Here is a 21,036-nt window from a genome sequence, read left to right on the forward strand (position 1 = left end):
GTGTATTTTTTTACAATGTACTACATAATCACTACATATGCCAGGAACTATATCAGGTTCCGGGGATCCTGAGATGTATGAGTTCTTATGAGACAGGAAGGGCCCTAAAAAGGCTTACAGTCTAGTACAGGAGAGACGCACAACCCCAGACTGTTTCACAGGAATACAACAGATGCTAAGAAATAGGGTAAGCAAGGGTTCCACTCCAGGGCACCAATCCCAGCTGTGGATGTCAAGGACTTCTATGTAAATGGAGCAAAGACTTTGAGGAGGTAAGGGGCACCAGGTGAGGCTGGATAGGTAGACAGTGACCAGACCTCAAAGGGATAAACAATGAGGTTCTTTAAAGGGCAAAGAGATCTATAATGCAAAAGGAGATGATTAAAGGAAAATATAAAGAAACGTAATAGCATCTGTCATGTTTTAAGGAAAGCATTTTGCATAATTTCCAGAAATTATTCTAACATTTCAGCTGTACCTTGGGAGAGAGATTTCTATATTTGCAAATATGCTAAAGAAGGAGGTCGGGGGAGGCTGACCCTTAAAGTATTTTTAGGGTATAGATAATATATCTCTGGATCCCATAAACTCCACTAGATACGCAGGCTATCTTCATTGAATCATTTATTTTAATCTGTATAAGTCTAAAATCAGAATAACCCAATTTTCAAAAGATAGTAAAGGCAGTATTTTCATGATTAAGTTTATGGAAAACTGGCTTCATTATGTTTCTATATTGAATCAATTACGTAATTAGGTATATTGTTTCAATTCAATTTCCTCATTGGCCCGCAGTCTTCCTCAGAGTGTTTAGTGACCATGACTGTGGGCAGCGTGGCAGAGTTTAGTGGGGAAAACATGGCTCTGGTGACCCCTGGGGTCCACCCCTTACTGGCTTTGTGACGTGTGGGTAAGATTACCCATCTGAGAAGCCTGGCTGTTTGTTTAGCCATTCAATAAATTTCACTAAGCACTTCACTAGTTTGATATAAAAAGATGAGTAATTAGTTATGAGAAGCATAAGGTTGGGGAGAAAGAAGTGCGGGTAGAGGGAAAGCTGGGAAGGGACAGAAAACAAGGCACATTTGAAGATCTGAATGAAATTAGACTAGCTGAAGCACAGGATGCAAAATTGGTAGTGAAGAAAGATGAGGGTGGACAAGTGAACAGCACTGGGTTGCTAAGGTCAGTGTAAGACGTGCTAAGGAAACTGGCTTTTATGCTAATTGCAGTGGTAGGCCAATGAAATGAGTCCGTGTCCAGAAAGCAGCCCCAGCAGTGACAGCACAATAGCAGGTGGAAAATAAACATTAGGTCTCCTTTTCCTCCCAGAATAACCGACCCTATGTTACCTCACGAAACTGGCCGGGCAAAGCTTAAAGCTGATTGTGTTTAAGATCACACAAAATGTAAGCACTTCTCTGAGACTGTATCTTTATAAAAATAAAAACGAGCTCCCTTAATACTTATATGTTGCCCTGGCAGGTGTTGCTCAGTTGGTTGAGCATTGTCCCCTGCACTGAAAGATTGCTGGTTTGATTCCTGGTCAGGGCACATGCTCGGGGTTTGGGGCTTAATCCCCAGTAGGGGGCATGCAGGAGGCAGCTGACTGATGTTTCTCTCTCCCTCTCTCTCATCCTCCCACTCTCTCTAAAAGTCAATTAAAATATATTTATACTAGAGGCCCAGTGCATGAAATTCATGCACTCGGGCAGGGTGGGGGGGCCCTCAACCTCGCAGTCCAAGAGCCCTTGGGGTATGTCCAACTGCCAGCTTAGGCCCACTCCCCACCGCTGCGGAGGCGGGAGAGACTCCTGCCACTGCTGCTGCACTTGCCAGCCATGAGCCCAGTTTCTGGCTGAGCAGTGCTCCTCCTGTGGGAGCACACTGACCACCAGGGGGCAGCTCCTACATTAAGCATCTGCCCCCTGGTGGTCAGTGTACATCACAGCGACCCGTCATTCCACTGTTGGGTTGATTTGCATATTAGCCTTTTATTATATAGGATATTTATTTAACTGTCACCCAGAAAACTGAAATGAATTTGTAGAAATTCAGGGAAGATTAAATGAATATTAATAGAAATAAAGCTATCATTTCCCCATTGATTCTGCTCTGGTTGAACATGAACTCACAAATGTTTATCTGTTATAACTAAAGTCCCTTATCTAAACTATTGTATATGATGAGTACATCTACACAACACAATTTTGAAAACACAGTTTGCCCTTCAGTTCATAACTAATATGATTTTAACACAGCATCATTTAATACTGATCACCGGAAGCCTAACCTCCATTTATAACCAATTAGAAAACATACATTCTAAGGAAAGAAAAGCCGAGTTTACTAACTGTTCTTAACTACTGTAGCACTTTCAGTCTTTAGTCATGTGTGGAAATGACTTCCCCCTTCTTGGTGGAAAATATAGTTATTATATCTAAAAGTGTTTATTAATTAATAATTCTAATTTATAGGTTGAATTTAAACACCTACCATATCCACTCTGCTCCTGATAAATGAAAGCAAACCTATACAATGACTTGTACATAGATGTTCATAGGAATTTTATTTGAATAACTAAAAATAGGAAACAGTCCAGCTGGCATGGCTCAGTGGTTGAGCATTAACCTATGAACCAGGAGGTCACAGTTCGATTCCTAGTCAGGGAATGTCCCCCGGTTGCAGGACTCAATCCCCTGTGTGAGGCGTGTAGGAGGCAGCCAATCAATGATTTTCTCTCATCATTGATGTTTCTCTCTCTCTCCCCTTATCCCTTCCTCTCTGAAATCAATAAAAAAATTTTTTTTAAAAAGGAAACAACCCAAATATCCATCAACAACTGAATGGATAAATTGTGGTGTATGTATATGATGGAATATTAATCAAAAACAAAAAGGAATAAACTACAGTACGGATACACACAAAGTAAATGAATCTCAAAATAATTACACTGAGTAAAAGAAGCCAAACCTTTTCCCCAAGCCCCCGTAAAGAAGTACAACTGTATGATTCTATTTATATAAAATCCTAGAAAATGCAGACTAATGTAGTGATAGAAAACAGATCAGCGGTTACCTCGTGAGGATGGGGAGAAGGGATTACAAAGGGATCGTGAGGAAACCTGGGGGGCTTGTTCATCTTAATCGTGGTGATGACTTCATGTGTTTCTAGGTCAACACCAGAAGTATACTTTAAATATGTGCTGTTTACGTCTATTATAATTCAGTAAAGCTATAAAAAACTAATTAAAAAAACTGTAGTGAAACTGACACCTTGGTGAGAGGGTGGCAATCTGGAAGTCAGTCTATACAACCTGAGGCAAAGCAAGTTTCTCTACAGGCAAGGAAAAAATTTGAAGTTTAGGGAAAAAATTTTTAGAAACCCCAGAGGAGACAGCCTAGGAGTAAAAATATATATGGAAGAGAAGATGAAAAGGTTGGTTCTGGAAGCAGGCCAATCTGAAACTACCATGGGCAACAATCCTGAGCAACTTAATCGAGCACCAAACCCAAAGTGGGTGCCTGCATGCTGATTCACCAGACAAGTGTTAGGGAGACTTCAGAACTACCCAAGAGATTTTCACATCCCACAATAATCTATCTGTCTCTGTGCACAGAGAGCTGGCTGGGACTGAAAATCACTACCAAGAGCCTAATTAATTAGCAAGAGGTCCATGAGTTGCCTGACCATTAAAATCCAAACTGGGATACTTCTGAGAGAAGGTGCACTCACTATAAATAATACTCCAGGGTCACTCTACCTATGGGTGTGTGTGTGTGTGTGTGTGTGTGTGTGTGTGTGTGTGTGTGTCTCCAAACATTGTTTTTCTAGATATTTTCCCACATCTATGAAAAAAAAGTTTATAAAACAAATCAATATTACAAATAATAGTGGGGTGAGAAGAGAGATTTTTTTTTCACTTATTGCCTATTTGAAATTTAGATCAAAACATGCAATTGTTAGAGCTCCAAAATTACCAGAAAATATTTACTGACAATATGGTAGAATGAGAGGCAATATGCAAGTGGTTTAGAGAATGGGCTTTAAAAATCTGACTGATCTGGACTTCAACCTCAGCTCTGCCACTGAGAGCTGTTCTTAGGGGTCTTTCTCCCCCCCCCCCTCCCCCAGACCTGCTGGAGTAGGAGCCTCACATTTAGGCTCAGGGGAAGTGGAGGTGGAGGCCATGGGCTTTTAGAACTCTACAATACCAGTAATTAGCATAATCTAATCACGCTGTGCTTTGTGTCTCTTAAAGTTGTCTTTGCTGTGTATACAAACTACCCCCCAACTCAGAGGCTTGAAAACTGTTTTCAGTCATTTTATTGCTCAGTTTTGCTCCGATGCGTATGGTTCGTGTTTCCTGTGCTAGCTGCTAGGGTAGCTGAGTGGCTGCTGGAGTACACAGCATGGCCTCCCCTATCTGGGGCCTTGGTGCTGGGTGCTTTGGTTCACCTCCACATGGCCTCTCCCTGAGGCAGGATAGGAAGAAACCAGGAAAATTCCTTGGCAAGTGGAATGGGGAAACTGAGACAGATAGCTGAACAAACTGACCTGGCAATTTACAGCCAGATCCAGTCACCAGGGCAGAAAGTCCAGATGCTTAGCAACGGGCAAAACTGGCACAGCCCTGGCCTGCAGGGTGGCCTTTCCTCCCCTAATCATGCGGTGGAGACCCCCTGACCTCTCCCTCCTAGAGATAACATCTAGGCCTGAGTTTTATTTCAGCTCCTGGCCCAAAAAAGCAGCAAAACCTGATGGATGGGGATGCCAGGACCAGCAATGACTAACTGTTACAAGAAAGCGGAACTGGCCCTGAGCAGGGTCTGCCTGGGGCCAGCCAGTAGTGTGCAGGTGCTTGACTTCGTGCAGGAAAAAGTTCACAACCTGAGTCCAGGTGAACTTGAGAGGAGGTTTGTTAAAGCTGGGCGCAGGGAAACAAGGAAGGGCTGGGGAAATGAGCCTAGGCGGGGCTGCTCTGGCTCACTAAGGAGTCAGAGAAAAGGGGGCTTTCGGGACAGGTTCAGGGGTTTGCCTGGGATGAACTGCCACCGCCCATTGCTGACCTGGTTACAAACCTTATGGGGTCCCTTAGAGTTGCAGGCGTCCTCAAACTACAGCCCGAGGGCCACATGCGGGTGTTTTTGCCGTTTTGTTTTTTACTTCAAAATTAGATATGTGCAGTGTGCATAGGAATTTGTTCATAGTTTTTTTTAAACTATAGTCCGGCCCTCCAATGGTCTGAGGGACAGGGAACTGGCCCCCTGTTTAAAAAGTATGAGGACCCCTGGAACTTTAGGGGATGCATGCCTGTAGGGGAAGAAGGGGTGGGGAAGGTGTGGGTGTGCTCTGTTCTTAGGGGTCTTAATTCTTCTGTTTGTTGTTCTATGAATTTTCTCTTTTGTGGCGAGTGTTTCTATTTTTGGATGGTTTGCTCACATTCAGTGGATTTGTAGCTGTGGGAATCCCAACTTCCTAGGCTGAGGTTGTGTGTGTGTGCCAGAGGGTTATGACCAGCCTTTATGTTAGTTCTCAGCAGATACAGCCGTGAAATTTAAATCCTATACCCACTGACCACAAGTACTTAGGGAAGGTGCCTGCCTCTATTATCCCAAGGCCAGGTATAAGTCAAGCTTTCTTTTCTTTCTTTTTTTTTTTTTTTAGTCAAGCTTTCTTGACATCTTCTTTTGCTGGCAGTTTAACTTTTTCAAACTCATTCTTCTGGTGAAGATATAAGCCTCTCCAAGGATCTCGATTCCAGCTTCCAACCTATATAGGTCCAAGGTTTTATCTTTTCTGCCCCTTATGGTAACAATTTAGATCCCTACTTTACTGCCTCCCCTTTCTGCAGGGGAGCCAAGTGTGCCCCATCTCACCATTCTAATTTTCAGTGATCTTTCTCTCTCTTGCTCCTGTATGTTATTTAAAAGGAAGCTGATTTTATTTTATCTAGCACTTCTAAAGGTATGTTTTCTTTCCCCAATTTCTAGGAGTTTTTCAGGTTATCTAATTGATTACACAGCTAGAAACAGAAGTTGGGCAATTTATAGAACCTCTACACCTGTTTTCTCATCTGTAAAATGGGAGAGGATCGTCGAGAGAACTGAAAATGAAAAAAGTTAAGTACTTAGCCCTTTCATTATAAATGGTAACTATGAAGTTAACTTTTATTGGCAAACTTAAATTTTACAACTAGCTATTGAAATCAATGAATTCAATCTGTTAAGAGTGGGTTTTTATTGTGCTTTGGGTTAAAGAATAATGAGTTTTACTAGCTTCCTAAGTAACTGTGTACAGTTGCTAACCCATACTAATAATGAAAATATGCTATTAAAATTATCCAAATATATTAGAGCATATATATAGAGGTCTGATTTGCCTGCTCTGTTTATCTTGTGGTTTTGAACAAAATTAAAATATTTAGAAAAAAGCTTCCCAAGTTGGTAATTCTGACAGGTTATCTCTTTTAAGTTCAAATTAACTGACTGATGTGTATTTTGGGCTATATGTTCTCAGAAGGCAATAGCTATTCGATTTGTTTAGAATAATCCCCATCCCAGTACCATGCACATATGAGTATCTATTAAGTAAAGAAAGATTTCCCAAGCATGAGGCATTAGTAGAGTGAAAAACAAAGTCAAGAAGACTCAAGTCTGAGGCTTAATTGCTGTTTGACCTGAGGTAAGTGACTGAACCTGCTTGTTTCCTCATCTCTAAAGAAATCTGCCCTTCCTGCCTCACAAACGCTTATGAGGAGCGAAGGGGCAGGACAGCCACAGGTACCTGGAAGTCTTTTACAGACCATAACACAGTGTAATTCCATAAAGCACTGTTAAAGCATGTTAAAAGTATAGCAATATTCCAGTCTGTCCACCCGTCAGAGAAGCACAGAGGTAAAATTCTCCTCGTCTGGTGCTATGAATTACTGCCACAGTCACTTTCACGCAGGGCCCTATGTGAGACTAGACCTCTAAATTGAAGCTTAGTCTCTACCCAGCCAGCTGAAATAGCTTACTGTGTTTTGGGGTCATACTGTGATTTATTTGACCATCCTGGTACCCTCAATGCAGTGTTGGGTAAGCCCACCTGGGTGCAGAAAAAGCTGAGAGGGGAAAAATATATGCTGCCGTTTTTATATTGTGTTTATTCGTATGAATGAGTAATAGTTTTACACAAAGAACCTCCACAAAGAAAGAGCTGAGGTAATTGTCTCATGACATTGGTAAATGATTTCAGCACATAAAGGGAACTGGATGGCAGTAATTCAAGCAGTCTAAAAGGACTCAGACACTAAAAGAACCATGGGGTGCTACCAACTTGGAGAATTTAAAATTTTCAATGCACAAGATAGAATTCAGTGTACATATCAATCAGTAAATTTTAGGTTGATTGACACTTTACTATTTGAGAATGATTTATAAATGAAAGGCAAATTATTTCCCATGCCAGCTATTTACCATATTTTCTCCTTAAATCCTTTTTATTAAATCCCCCCTCCCAAATAGCTCTAAATTGTCATCAAGTCAGTAATTCTAATTTTATGTGCTGAGGGGGCCCCTCAGACAAGCTGACTAGCTAATGCACTCAAGCAGGTCTCCCCTCACAACTAGGTTCACACTGGACAGCACATCAGAGTGAGGGCCCTGACTGCTCACACATTCTTGACCTGAGTGATGTGTAGTATGACCTTTCAGTGCACAAAGAAAAATGCGACTAAAATACTATGAAATTTGAGATTAATTTTCCCCTTCAGGAGTGGCACAACTTCTCTAGAAACAAAGTCAAAGCAAGTTCATCTTTTATAGCTGCCCAGAACCTGTGTTTTTTTTAATACAGCCTTTAACAAGCAATAATTAGTGTCAATTCTCTTCTTCCTCCCCATCCTTGTGTGAAGACTCGGTATTCTTCTAAATGCCATTGTTTCAGGGTATTCTTCTAAATGCCATTGTTTCAGGGGATGCCCGAGTAGACAAGTGAGATAAAGTCTACCTGCCACCCTGGGTTAGTCTGGGAGACAGTGCCAGAGGCTTAAACTGCAACAGGAATAGGAGACAGCCGAGTCTCTAACGGGCTTTCAGAAGCTTGGAGAGAATGGATCCTGAACCCTAACTTGGGAACAGCAAATTCCATCCTCTAAACTGAAAGGTGCTAACAGACGCCTTATAATACAGGTCTTCCCGTGTTCCCTCACAGTATTTGTGCTAGGCATGTGCGAAATTGTAAACTGAGAGCATCAAGATCTAGCTCTATGTGGGAACTGTGAGAAATCACCTTCTATTTGAAAACATGGATGTTGAAACCAAGGGTCCTTATGACTTGGATTAAATTTAGTTTTAAATTCTAGCTCTGGAAATTCATTCTCATTCTCTCTCTCTCTCTCTCATAGACCTAGTCTTTCCCTCTAATCAGCAACCTCACCACCACCACTCAGGTATCAGGAGACAGTAGCTGGACCATGGTCACATGGTCTGGACCTCTGCCAGGCTAAAGAAAACATCTTGACCTAAATTACGTTTCAGTTTCTGAGCCTTAATGTAGAAAGACCCCTGGTTACTTTCCCATGAGACCGAAACCTCAGAACTATCCTCAAGACCTGAAGAAATGATTCATTACCCTTACCTCTCTGACCAGTGAGCTCCCAAGCCCTAAATTCATGGTGTTTTGTGATTTTGCCCTATATAATCTGTAAACTACACGACATCAGATCTTTAGCATTAGCTCTCCCTATCTGGACTGGTCAATTCAATATTAAACTATTTTTATTTCGCCCGCCTGGCTTGGCTCAGTGGTTGAGCGTCGATCTATGAACCAGGATGTCACAATTTGATTCCCGGTCAGGGCACATGCCCAGGATTGCAGGCTCAATTCCCAGTGCGGGGCGTGCAGGAGGCAGCCAATCAATGATTCTCTCTCATCATTGATGTTTCTCTCTCTTTCTCCTTCTCCCTTCCTCTCTGATATCAATAAAAACAACAACAACAACAACAAACTATTTTTCTTTCTATACTGAAAGCTCCTGCTCATGCATTTTTTGGGGCCAATGCCTGCAGGCAGGTGGACTCAAGGAAAAACATTGGGGTTCCAGTAACAATGTCCCTAAGAGCACATAAAGATTTTGTATATGCTATTTTCATCGATCCTCAGAAGAGGAGATAAATGAATAGAAACATTTTAAAGGTCTTAGGAGAGAGGACTGAATCTTTACAATCATGCAATTATTAAAACATGTAAGGTGAATTGACAGTTTCCTGAAATATGCTTTTGTTCCCATTAGGACTGATTCATTTGGCAGGAAAAAACTCCATGTAATTTTTTCATGGAAAAATGTATAGGGTACTTTTCTTTTTAATGTTAAAAAGCATGAAGTAACATCTTATGGTAATGTTTAGTGCGGCATATGATATTGTGTTGTAATGATTACTGCTATAGATTACTTGAGTATATAGGATCAACTAAGTTCCAGGTGCAGGAGCTTTAAAAACAAAAACAAAAACATGTAAGGTGATCAAGAACATTAAAGCATATCTTTAAGGCTGTAGACAGAGTGGAACATTCGGGTTTAGAAATGCATGAATTCCAAAGGACTATGGCCTCATTCAGCCACGAACAGCCACGGTTTGTCTCTAGGGTGGGTAAATTCCCCTCAGGCAGTGACTTTTGTAAAAGGGGACAAAAAGGTTTCCATTTCTTCTGAGCATTAGCAAGATCCTTTGCTGCACTCTCACATTTAACCCAAGGCCATGAGAGCAGACTATTTACTCTGAAACTGCATTTCTTTAATACAGTTCTGGAGAGGATTGTTTCTAAGAACTAAGAGTCACATTGCTCTCTACCCTTTGCCATTTACTACAACTGAACCCTCAGCTGCGCTGGAGCACAATCTGCCAACAAGGAACAGCCACCACTGAGAGCCCCCTTTGTCCCTGAGAACCCAACTCTGTACGAGTGCGGGAGGGAAACCATCCAAGATTTCGAATGAGTGGGTTGGAAGTATGCACCACTATAGACACAAAATGTCTTATTGTGATGGTCTGCTAGAGGTATCCTGAATTTCGTTTTGAGAAACACTTGAAGCCACAAAGCTATTTCTCTTTCACACATATTGACACCACAGATGTAAAGAAAAAAAAAAAAAAGAGCACACACAGTTAATGAGCCCACAGCATACCCAAATGCTCTGAGAAGTTAGCCAAAACCTAGGAGAAAACTTATTAATATGAACATGGACCAGAGATTAGGATCAAGTGTGAATAGCTCAACTTGACAGCTGTGATTCAAAATCAACCACAACAAAGTAACCTTCCTGGGAATCTCCCCAAGAGACACAGTAAGTAGTTAGATCAAAACAACATGGGGAAATCTTTTACCTAAAGATTTCATTGCCAGTAACGTGACATTAGGGATACAGACACTACACTGAGGCTCTAAAATAGATTTACTGCCGGCCAGTGTGGCTCAGTGGTTGAGTGTTGACCTATGAGCCAGGAGGTCACAGTTCGATTCCCCATCAGGGCACATGCCCAGGTTGCCGGCTCGATGCAGGAGGCAGCCAGTCAATGATTCTCTCTCATCACAGATGTTTCTATCTCTCCCTCCCTCTCCGAAATTAATAAAAATATAAAATAATAATAATATGGAAAAGAATAAAAATAAAACAGATTTATTATCTGTAGCCTCAGAGGCCTATACAGAGATTTTTGTGGGGACATCTAAAAAAAGTTTTTTAAGTTTTTAAAAACTTAAAGATTCTGAATAGACAAGACAACTTCAAGTTGTTCCAGCTGCGCCTCAAATATGAAATGATAACTCTTAAATTTACTTTAGGAGGAGTAAGAATAGTCTGGGAAATAGGAATGGGATGAAGACACTTGGTTTCCACTGATCTCATGACCCTATTATACAAAGTGATTCTTAAAAATATGTAAATGTATACACAATATATTCACACACACACACACACACACACACACACACACACACACACACACACACACGTCTTCATATCTATTACAACTTTACCTGACTGCTCTCCTATCATCTTTAATGACACACAACAAGTCTACTTACTCCTATGACTGTAGCGGAGACAAAGTACCTGAATCAGGAGTATAAATTTGTTAAAGAAATATAGGACTATCAGTCATGTTTCGAATGTCCATGAAAATAGCTATTTAACCACAGCAGAGCTGTGCTAGACTAAGTTTTAACGTGCATATATTTATGATTACATGATTTTGGGAGTATAGCAAGAATATTCGAAGGAGAAAAAAATTTTTTTAATAGCTTTACTCTTAAGACCTCTTTTTGTGTGCTGTTTACAATGCAACAACCAAAACAAGCCCCCACCCGTGTATACTTTCACACACCTCTGATCTTCAGTGTGTGCTCTCACACACCTCTGATGAGGAGGAGAGTTCTGGCTCCTACCTCAGAAAGAAAGACTAGAACTTATTTCAGGAACATCAAAGTAGCAACTGTCAGAGGGAAAGTGTGACAAACTTACCAGGAGGCGTGCAGGCATCCGCAGGAGACTGGACGAATGTGGACCGCCTTTTGGTTGGCATGGGCAAAGCCATTTTCTGTTCTTTATGCTTTGCCAGTGCGGCCTGAACTGCTTCTGTGTGAATATCTGAAAGAGTAATAAACATTTGCATTTATCAGCTCCTGGCTCTTAAAGTATTTTACTTCTGTGGGCTGACCTATCACTGCTCAACGGTAGAAAAAGGGATGTTTAGGTGATTTTTATTTATCATTTGTGTTAAAATATAAGGGCTGATGTTACTTGTTCGTCACTTTGGCCACAAAAGAATTCAGCTCTCCACTGAATGTCTAATTGGAATCTCAAAATTAACATAACTAGACAGAACTCTTGATTCTCTACTCCTACTCCCAAACTCACATTTCTACAAAATCAGACCATCCTGTACACAGTATTTTGGATTCTGCTTTGATTTTTTTTTTTTTTAACACTTACACAATCCTACTGAGGTAGGTAACAAATGAAGTGAATTCCTAGTTCCCAAATACTTCTTCTCCTCAAGCAATGGGCCCAATCCACATGTAAACCATCCTTAAAGGCCTGTCTGTAATATATAAATACACCCCTTATAAGGCTGGAACAAGCAGATCCTTTGGGGCATGAGGTAAACTCTGCATCAAGAAACTGCAGGTCCCTAAAGTTGAGTCACTTTAATGACACTGCCTTAGAAAGAAAAGTCCTTGAAGTTCAAGGTTGAAGCTCCCTAGAGCTCTCTCTCCCTTTCTAGAGATTTCTCATTTATTCCTTTGTTTCTATGATCTACCCTAGATATTTATTCAACAACAATAACAAAAAGTCTCACTAATTTAACTGGAAACTTCTTTCTGGGTAAATATAGACACCTACAGTAATTTTAAGGGCTGCATGATATTTCACTGTATGATGTGCCATAATTTGTTTAAGCAACCTTACTTCCAATTTTCGCTACTATTCATAGCAACTATTCACTGCAAGAATAATTCAGTATTTTCACTTTATCACAGATGTTCAACCCTATTTCCTTAAGATTAATTCCAACAATTGCTGAGGTATACAGGATTTTTCTCCTACATAGCTACAGTACATTGATTAAAATCCAGAAATTAAAAATTTATAAAACTATTATCTAAACCACAACCTATATTCCAAGTCAGCCAATTGTCCCAATAATGTCTTCTATAGTTTTTTTTTTTTTTTTGGCCTTTTTCCCTGATCTGGGACCCAATACAGAATCACACATTTAGTTGTCATGTCTCTTTATAACCAGGAATAGTTTCTCAACCTTTGTCTCTCATTACCTTGACATTTTTGTACAGATTAGTTATATTGCAGAATGTCCCTTAATTTTGGTTTTGTTAACACTTCTCCGTAATTATTCAGACTGTGTATTTTGGCAGGAAGACCACAGAAGTAAGGTGTCTTCTTGAAACATGATGTCAGGATGCATCTGCCTTATTACTGGTGATAGTAACTTCGATCACTCGATTAAGATGGTGTCTGCTAAGCTAATCCACTGTAAAGTCACTATTCTTCCCTTTAATTAATTTATGGGTGAATACTTTGAGACTATGTAAGTGTTATATACTTCATTAAACTTTCACCCACTAGTTTTAGCATCCACTGATGATTCTTGGCTGAATCAAGTATTTCTATAATGATTATAAAATGGTGGTTTTAAAACCCCATCATCCCTTCTGTATTTATTAGTTGGTATTCTAAGAAATATTATAATGGAGATGAAAAATTCCCGTTGCCTAGCATTGTAGCACAGCACATTACTTACGTGTTTGTGGTGATTTTGGTGATAGCAACCTACTGCCCTACCAATCGAATAGAAGTATAGCACATACAATCATGTATGATACATAATATCTGATAATGGTAGTAAATAACTATGTTACTGTTAATATGTATTTAGTATATTGTTATTTTAGATTGTACTCTTTCTTATAAAAAAAGTTTGCTGTAAAGTAATATGCTGTGTTACCCAGGCACAGTCTCATACATTTTGTGTTTACTGTGTATCTTGATTGTATTATTTTCTCGGGCTTTGATTTAATCTCATGTTGTTTTGTACAGTAAACATGCTGTACGGGCTGGTAGCCTAGGAGCACAGGCTATAACATATAGCCTAGGTGTGCAGAAGGCTATACCATCTAGGCTTGTGTAAGTGTACTCTGATGTTCGTACGATGATAAAATTGCCTAACAATGTATTCTCAGAACATATCCCTGCTGTTAAGCAGTGCATGACTGTGTATCAATATGGACCTATTGATTCTCATTTTATTTCTTGACTATTCTGTTACTATTGCTAATTATTTTGGTGCTGTGCTAATATTATCCCAAATTTGCCCAACAGGAGCCCCTTCAAACCAACTCTTATGTCCTTCTGACATATCCCTACCATTTTGAGCAATTCTTTATTTTCTGGTATAAGATGTTCCAGACTCATATGGTACGTTCCCTGCTCCAGCACCAAAATTATACATTTCTCCAAGGGGCGTTGGCTCTTCTTGGTGGAGAATGGTACTTAGAACCAAGATCCTAGTATTGGAAGTGCTCTGTGCTATTGAGGTATCTTTCTTCTAAGCCCTTCCAATAGATAAAGTAAAATAAATATAAACATAAATATTCACACATATATCTGCATCTATTTATCTATATTAAAAATCATGAGTTCATATTAATACCTCCAATTCCAATTTAACACCACAGAATTCATTCTAATCTTCCTCCATCCCATTTGTAACTCCATTCCCTAACAGTAACAAATCTGGTTCACCATATCCTCTATATATTTCACTTGTTCCCTCAGTCCTACAATATACAAAAAGTAGCTTGGAAACTGCTATCCTATCTATCTATATAAAAGGCTAATATGCTAAGTGTCCTTCCCTCCGTCCGGGTAATGACATCAAGTAGCAACTCCCGGCTTCCTCTCCCTAGTGAATAGCCTCCTTGCAGTTTCTTCAGCCCAGGAACACGACTTGTTTTATAGCCAGGTGCAAACACTTTACACTATAACCAAATGTCTGTGAAGCCTTTTCTGGTGCCTCAGCTCATTTGATCCTCACAGAAGTCCTGGAGTAGGCAGAAAGGAGACTCAGTGGAAGCCTATTTTCTTTTCATTAGCCTGAAAATGGAGATTTAGAAAGCTTAGAAACCTTACCCAACTAAAAAGAAATAAGAAATGGTGGAACTTGAAAATGACTTCAGGTTTTCTTACTGCATAGAATATAGTCAAACACTGCTGCAGCCCTAGCCGGTTTGGCTCAGTGGATAGACTGAAGGGTGCCGGGTTCAATTCTGGCCAAGGGCACATGCCTGGGTTGCAGGCTTGATCACCAGTAGAGGGCATGCAGGAGGCAGCTGATCAATGATTCTCTCTCATCATTGATGTTTCTATCTCTTTCTCCCTCCCCCTTCCTCTCTGAAATCAATAAAAATATATTTAAAAAAAAAAAACACTGCTGCAGTTAAATATTTTACCCTTTGTTCTCCCTGCCTGATCTACAATAATAATCTGCTTCATGTTGATATTTACTGCTGTGTTGCTGACAATTACCTGAAAGAGAAGTTGGGGTGCTTCAATGGGCTGGAAAAAGTTTAGCTAAATCAGAAAGCAGGTCTAATTAAGCAAGTTTATTCTATAGCTATAAAAGGCTAAGTTGACTTGCACATGCGTGAAATATATAAAGCTCTCGCTGGCACCAATCGCAAGCGTGTGTTTCGATCTGTCATTGTCAATTGTGAATTTGGTTGAAACTTCTATTATAGAGAAAGGGCGAATAGCGATATTAAAATATTTCTTCTAATTAATTTCCTTTCAATGTGCATGAATTCGTGCACCGGGCCTCTAGTATTACTATAAAAATAAATTTTTAACTAGAATTCAGTATTTGATTGCAGTTCTTTTTGTCTTTAGTCTGAGTTAAAATACTGTGTTCAAAGTCAATTTGCGTTATTTCTCACCCTTTCCCTCTTTGGTGTGGTTATATTATTCTACTGAATAATACAGTTAGGATCATTTGCTTTTATACATATTCCATAGGTACTTCCCTACATATTCCATAGGTACCTCCAAATGTTGTAGTTAAACAATATAAGAAATACTAGTATACATCCCTCTCTCCTAAAATAGAAAAATATATCTGGTCTCTTCTCTTGTTCCGAACACTAAGCTCCTATAACTATAACCCTTGTAATTTTGTGAGTGATAGGAGTGTCTTGAGGATGGGGTCTGTTCACCAGAAAGATCAGCCATAATTAGAAGGTGGGGCCCAGCCGGTGTAGCTCAGTGTTTGAAGGTCGACCCAGGAACCAAGAGGTCACAGTTCGAAGCCTGATCAGGGCACATGCCCAGGCTGTGGCCTCGATCCCAAGTAGGAGGCACCTGATTGATGATGTTTCTATCTCATCAGTATTTCTCTCTCTCTCTATCCTACTCCCTTCCTCTTTCTCTAAAAATCAGTAACAACATATTTTTTTAAAAAGAAGCTGGGAACGTTCAACCTTACCCTCCATCCTCCAGGGATGGGAGAGGGGCTGGGGATTAAATGACTAATAATTTAATAAGCATGCCCATGTAATGGAACATCCACAAAAACCCTAAACAAGAGGGTCTGGAGAGCTTCCTGGTTAGTGAACATACCCACCTGATAGCAGGATGGTGCATCCCAAACACCACAAGGATTGTCAGTCCACTCCCTTTCTATTCCCCTGATTCTATTATATTTACCAGTTTATTCTGTTCATCAGATTTTTTTATTCACTTGATTTTTAGATTTACTTGTTGATAGATATGTATTTGTTGTTCATAATTTTTATCTTTACCTTTTTCTTCATCTTCCTTTTCTTAAAGAATACCTTTCAGCATTTCATATAATACCTGTTTGGTAGTGATGAACTCCTTTAGCCTTTTCTTATCTGTGAAGCTCTTTATCTGACCTTCAATTCTGAATGATAGGCTTTGCTGGGTAGAGTAATCTTGGTTGTAGATTCTTGCTATTCATCACTTTGAATATTTCTTGCCACTCCCGTCTGGCCTGTGTAGCTTCTGTTGAGAAATCCGCTGACAGTCATATGGGTGCTCCCTTGTAGGTAACTAACTGTTTTTCTCTTGCTGCTTTTAAGATTCTCTCTTTGTCTTTTGCTCTTGGCATTTTAATTATGATGTGTCTTGGTGTGGTCCTCTTTGGATTCCTTTTGTTTGGGGTTCTCTGTGCTTCCTGGACTTGTAAGTCTATTTCTTTCACCAGGTGGGGGAAGTTTTCTGTCATTACTTCTTCAAATAGGTTTTCAGTATCTTGCTCTCTCTCTTCTTCTGGCACCCCCATAATTCAGATCTTGGTATGCTTGAAGTTGTACCAGAGGCTCCTTACACTATCTTCATATTTTTGGATTATTTTTTCTTTTGTCTTTTCCGGTTGAGTGTTTTTTGCTTCTTTATATTTCAAATCTTTGACTTGATTCTTGCAATCCTCTAGTCTGCTGTTAGATCTCTGTATTATATTTTTTATTTCAGTCAGTGTATGCTTAATTTCTAGTTGGTCTTTTTTCATATCCTCAAGGGTCTCGCTAAATTTATCGGCCTTTTCCAGAAAGTTCTTGAAAAACCTTATCACCGTGGTTTTGAACTCTATATCCAGTCATTTGTTTTCCTCCATTTCTTTCGTTTGTGATCTGTTTCTTTGTCTCCACATTTTTGCTGCTTCCCTGTGTTGGTAGGGTAGCTTTGTGTGCTAGGTGTCCTATAGGGCCCAGTGGCTCAGCCTTCCCAGTTACCTGAGGTGGACACTCTTGGTGCACCCTTTTGTGGACTGTGTGTACTTGTTGTACTTAAGTCTTGATTGTTGGTGGTATCACTGGGAGGAATTGACCTCCAGGCCAATTGGCTGTGAGGATCAGCTGTGTCTATGCCGGGAGAACTTCTGTGATGGAGACAGCCTTATGGGACAAGACTTGCAAAATTGCAAAAGCCTCTGTGCTCAGCTTGAATGGGGCGGAGTCTCAGGGTGGAGCAGACAGCCTTGGTTTCCTGTCAGCCCTGCCCTAAGAGGCCCCTGTGTCTCAGAGACCCGTGGTAATCACTGAAAGCACCTCTGAGAGAAAGTCGCCCTCGAGTTCCGCCTTCTGCCAGACAGTCCAGTTTCTCCCTGAATGAGTCTGGGTCCCAAGTTTCGCCTGGAACTGGAGTTCAGCGCAGTCGGGAGCTTTTGTCTCCCCCCGAGTTGAGAAAGCCAGCCGCGTACTCAGTTGCCTGCCCTCTCTGAGCGCATGCCTCGGTACCTCTGCTTTCCACAGTTCCTCTGAGTCTCAGTGTGCTTTTCTCTTTCCTGACAGTCCAGTTTCTCCCCGTATGAGTCTGGGTCCCCAGAGTCTCGCCCGGAACTGGAGTTCAGCGCAGTCGGGAGCTTTTATCTCCCTCCCGCTTGAGAAAGTCAGCTGCACACTCAGTTGCCAGTCCTCTCAGCGCGCGAGTCTTAGTACCTCTGCCTTCTGCAGCTCCTCTGAGTCTCAGTGTGCTTTTCTCTTCCCTTCTAGTTGTAGAATTTCCACTCAGCCAGCCTTCCTGTGGTTCTGGATGATGTCCGTTTGTCTTTTAGTTGTAGTTTTGAAATTGTTGTGCGAGGCAGCAGTTTAGGTGTTTACCTATGCCGCCATCTTGGTTTTCCTCAATTTGCACTTCTTTTATCATTAGTGAGATTGAACATCTTTACAGAGTATTTAAGGGCTATTTAATATTTGTTTTTGATTATTTGTTTGTCTGTAAGTAAAATGAATGCTCATGTCACATGACCATTTTCCCATCGGGTTTCTGAGTTTATTTTTCCTTAATTTTTAAGAGTTCTTAATATGTAAGGGATAGTACCTCTTTATCTCTGATGTATGTTAGAAATATTTTCTTTTAGCTTGTCATCTGTCTTCTGACATTGTTTTTTATAGTGCTTTGTTTTTTATTTTAAGATCTCAAGTCAACAATCTAACTTCACACCTGAAGGAACTAAACAAAAAGAATAAACTAAAACCAAAGTAAGCAAAATGAGGAAATATCAAGGATTAGATCAGAAATAAACAAAACAGAATTTTAAAAGTAGAGGGGGAAATCAATGAAAATAAAAGTTGTGTGTTGTTGTTGTTTTTAAAAGAGCAGCAAAATTGACAAACCTTAAACTAGATTTATAAGAAAAAAAAAAGAGAAAATTCTCAAATAACTAAAACCAGAAATAAAAGAGAAAACAGAAACAACCAAAGGGGGGGGGGGGGAGAGAAAAACAAACAAACAAAAACAACCAATGCCATAGAAATAAAAGAGATTACCATGAATAATTATATGCCTAATTAGATAACCTAAAAGAAATTGATAGCCAGCTGGTGTGACTAGGTGGATTGAGTGTCATCCCATGGATCCAAGAGGTCCAGGGTGTGCCAGAGGTAGCCAATCAATGTGTCTCTCTTATCGATGTTTCTATTTCTCTCTCCCTCTCCCTTCTTCTCTATTTAAAAATCAATAAAAACATACAAAAAAGAAAGTGATAAATTCCTACAAACATACCACCTATAAAAATTGAATCATGAAGAAATAGAAAATCTGAACAGACCATTATAACTAGTAAGGAGATTGAATGTTAATATCCTTAGGTGTTTTTTTTTTTTTTTTAAAAAAAGGCTCTTGCAAATAAATTAGAAAAAATAAACCACAATTAAAAACACACACAAAAAAAACAGGTTTAGGGAATGAACAGGTAGTTTATAGAAGAAGCACAAATGGATAACAAACATATCCCCAAATGCCTAATTTCATTATTGATAAAATAACACTTCTACCAAGAGGGTAGGAGAGTGTTCATTTTTTCACATCTATAAATAGCAGCACACCATTTTTTCATCTTTCTTAAAAAGACAAGTGGGAAAAGTTATTGTACAGTTTTATAGTAGCTGCTCCTATTCTTGGCTTGTTTTTATGAAGTGTTTAAGATGTGGTACATAAGTGGCACAGCTGGGCTTTAAGGGCCAAGGGCAGAACAGGACACCAAGCACCCTTACCTATTAGGACATTATTTTACTCATTTTTTTCCTTTTGACTTTTTTCTTTATTTTTTTTCTAGGACATTATTTTAGATAGACAGACAAACACACACACATATATATATATATTAGAGGGCTCGGTGCATGAATTTGTGCATGGGTGGGGTCCGGCCAGCCTGGCCAGGGGGAGGGAACATGGTGGTTGGCTGGCCTGCCTGCTGGTTGAACTCCTGGTTGAGGGGACAATTTGCATGTTAACCTTTTATTATATAGGATATACACTGAGAGGCCAGATTATTAGGTGTTCAGAGATCACAATAATCTCGCCACTCAGTGTATATATAGACAGACTAAAAGGCAGATGTGTGGGTAGGTTAGGTCAGTAAGTAGAAAAGTTCACTTCAAGGAGTTACCTGCAAGCCAACAAAGCCATGCCATTTTTACCAAGTTCTGAGGTACCAACCACTTTAACATTAAGACAGAGGACCACTATTAAGCTCTGTAACATTAGGATACTACATTAATTTTGGCACAACTCTGTGTTGATGGGGAGGCGTAGTGAAATTTTAATTTTGCATTTCACATTCCCCCATTTTTACAAATTCTGGTTTTATTTTTTTTTAGCCTGTGATATCTATATAGCAAACTAAAGGCCTGGTGCACGAAATTTGTGCATGGGGTGGGGGTGAGGGGGGGGGGTAAAGGCATGTCCCTCAGCCCAGCTTGCACCCTCTCCAATCTCTCACAATCCAGGACTGCTGGCTCCCAACCGCTTGCCTGCCTGCCTGATTGCCCCTAACCGCTTCTGCATGCCAGCCTGATCACCCCCTAACCACTCCCCTGCCAGACTGATCGACACCTAACTGCTCCCTTGCCGGCCTGATTGCCCCTAACTGCCCTCCCCTGCAGGCCTGGTCGCCCCCAACTGCCCTCCCCTGCAGGCCTGGTCACCCCCAACTGCCCTCCCATGCAGGCCTGGTTGCCCCCAACTGCCCTCCCCTGCAGGCCTGGTTGCTCCCAACTGCCCTCCCTGCAGGCCTGATCACCCACAACTACCCTCCCCTGCTGGCCATCTTATGGTGGCCATCTTGTGTGTTGGAGTGACCGTCAATTTGCATATTACCTCTTTATTATATAGAAAGGATGGCTGGCTATTCATCCTTCAAAATGGCTCAGACTTTACTCTTAACAGTACCCAGTGCCCAGGTTCCTTCCCTGGTCATCCTCTCTTCCATGCTGCCTCTGTAATCTGTACAAGGATTGCTGTGTTTTCATCTGTGTTTCTCTAGCATCTAAACTGTGCTCGACTCATAGGAAGTCTATAATAAATGCTTGCTGAACCAAATACAATTACCTTCCTTGGTATGAGAATGTATGTTAAAACAGAAATAAAATGGTCTCAGTGTACCAGTGGCAGCCACCTTAGCAAATGTCACCAGGTCAGAGACCAGATTTGGACAGAGATAAGCAAAAGTTCTCAATTAG

At 40.5% G+C, this 21,036-nt stretch overlaps 1 protein-coding gene across 2 annotated transcripts in view; it reads right to left on the minus strand.

The window, feature by feature from the left end:
- The window catches only part of DIP2B (disco interacting protein 2 homolog B), a 229,973-nt gene that overhangs the window by 71,648 nt on the left and 137,289 nt on the right, over positions 1-21,036 (minus strand). For both annotated transcript variants that reach the window (XM_054719079.1, XM_008140671.3), the window contains one exon: positions 11,507-11,632. In XM_054719079.1, coding sequence (XP_054575054.1) covers positions 11,507-11,632 — 126 coding nt within the window. The remainder of the gene's footprint in view (positions 1-11,506; positions 11,633-21,036) is intronic.

Source organism: Eptesicus fuscus, chromosome 7, assembly GCF_027574615.1.
Source record: "Eptesicus fuscus isolate TK198812 chromosome 7, DD_ASM_mEF_20220401, whole genome shotgun sequence".
In the NCBI taxonomy this organism is placed as follows: domain Eukaryota; kingdom Metazoa; phylum Chordata; class Mammalia; order Chiroptera; family Vespertilionidae; genus Eptesicus; species Eptesicus fuscus.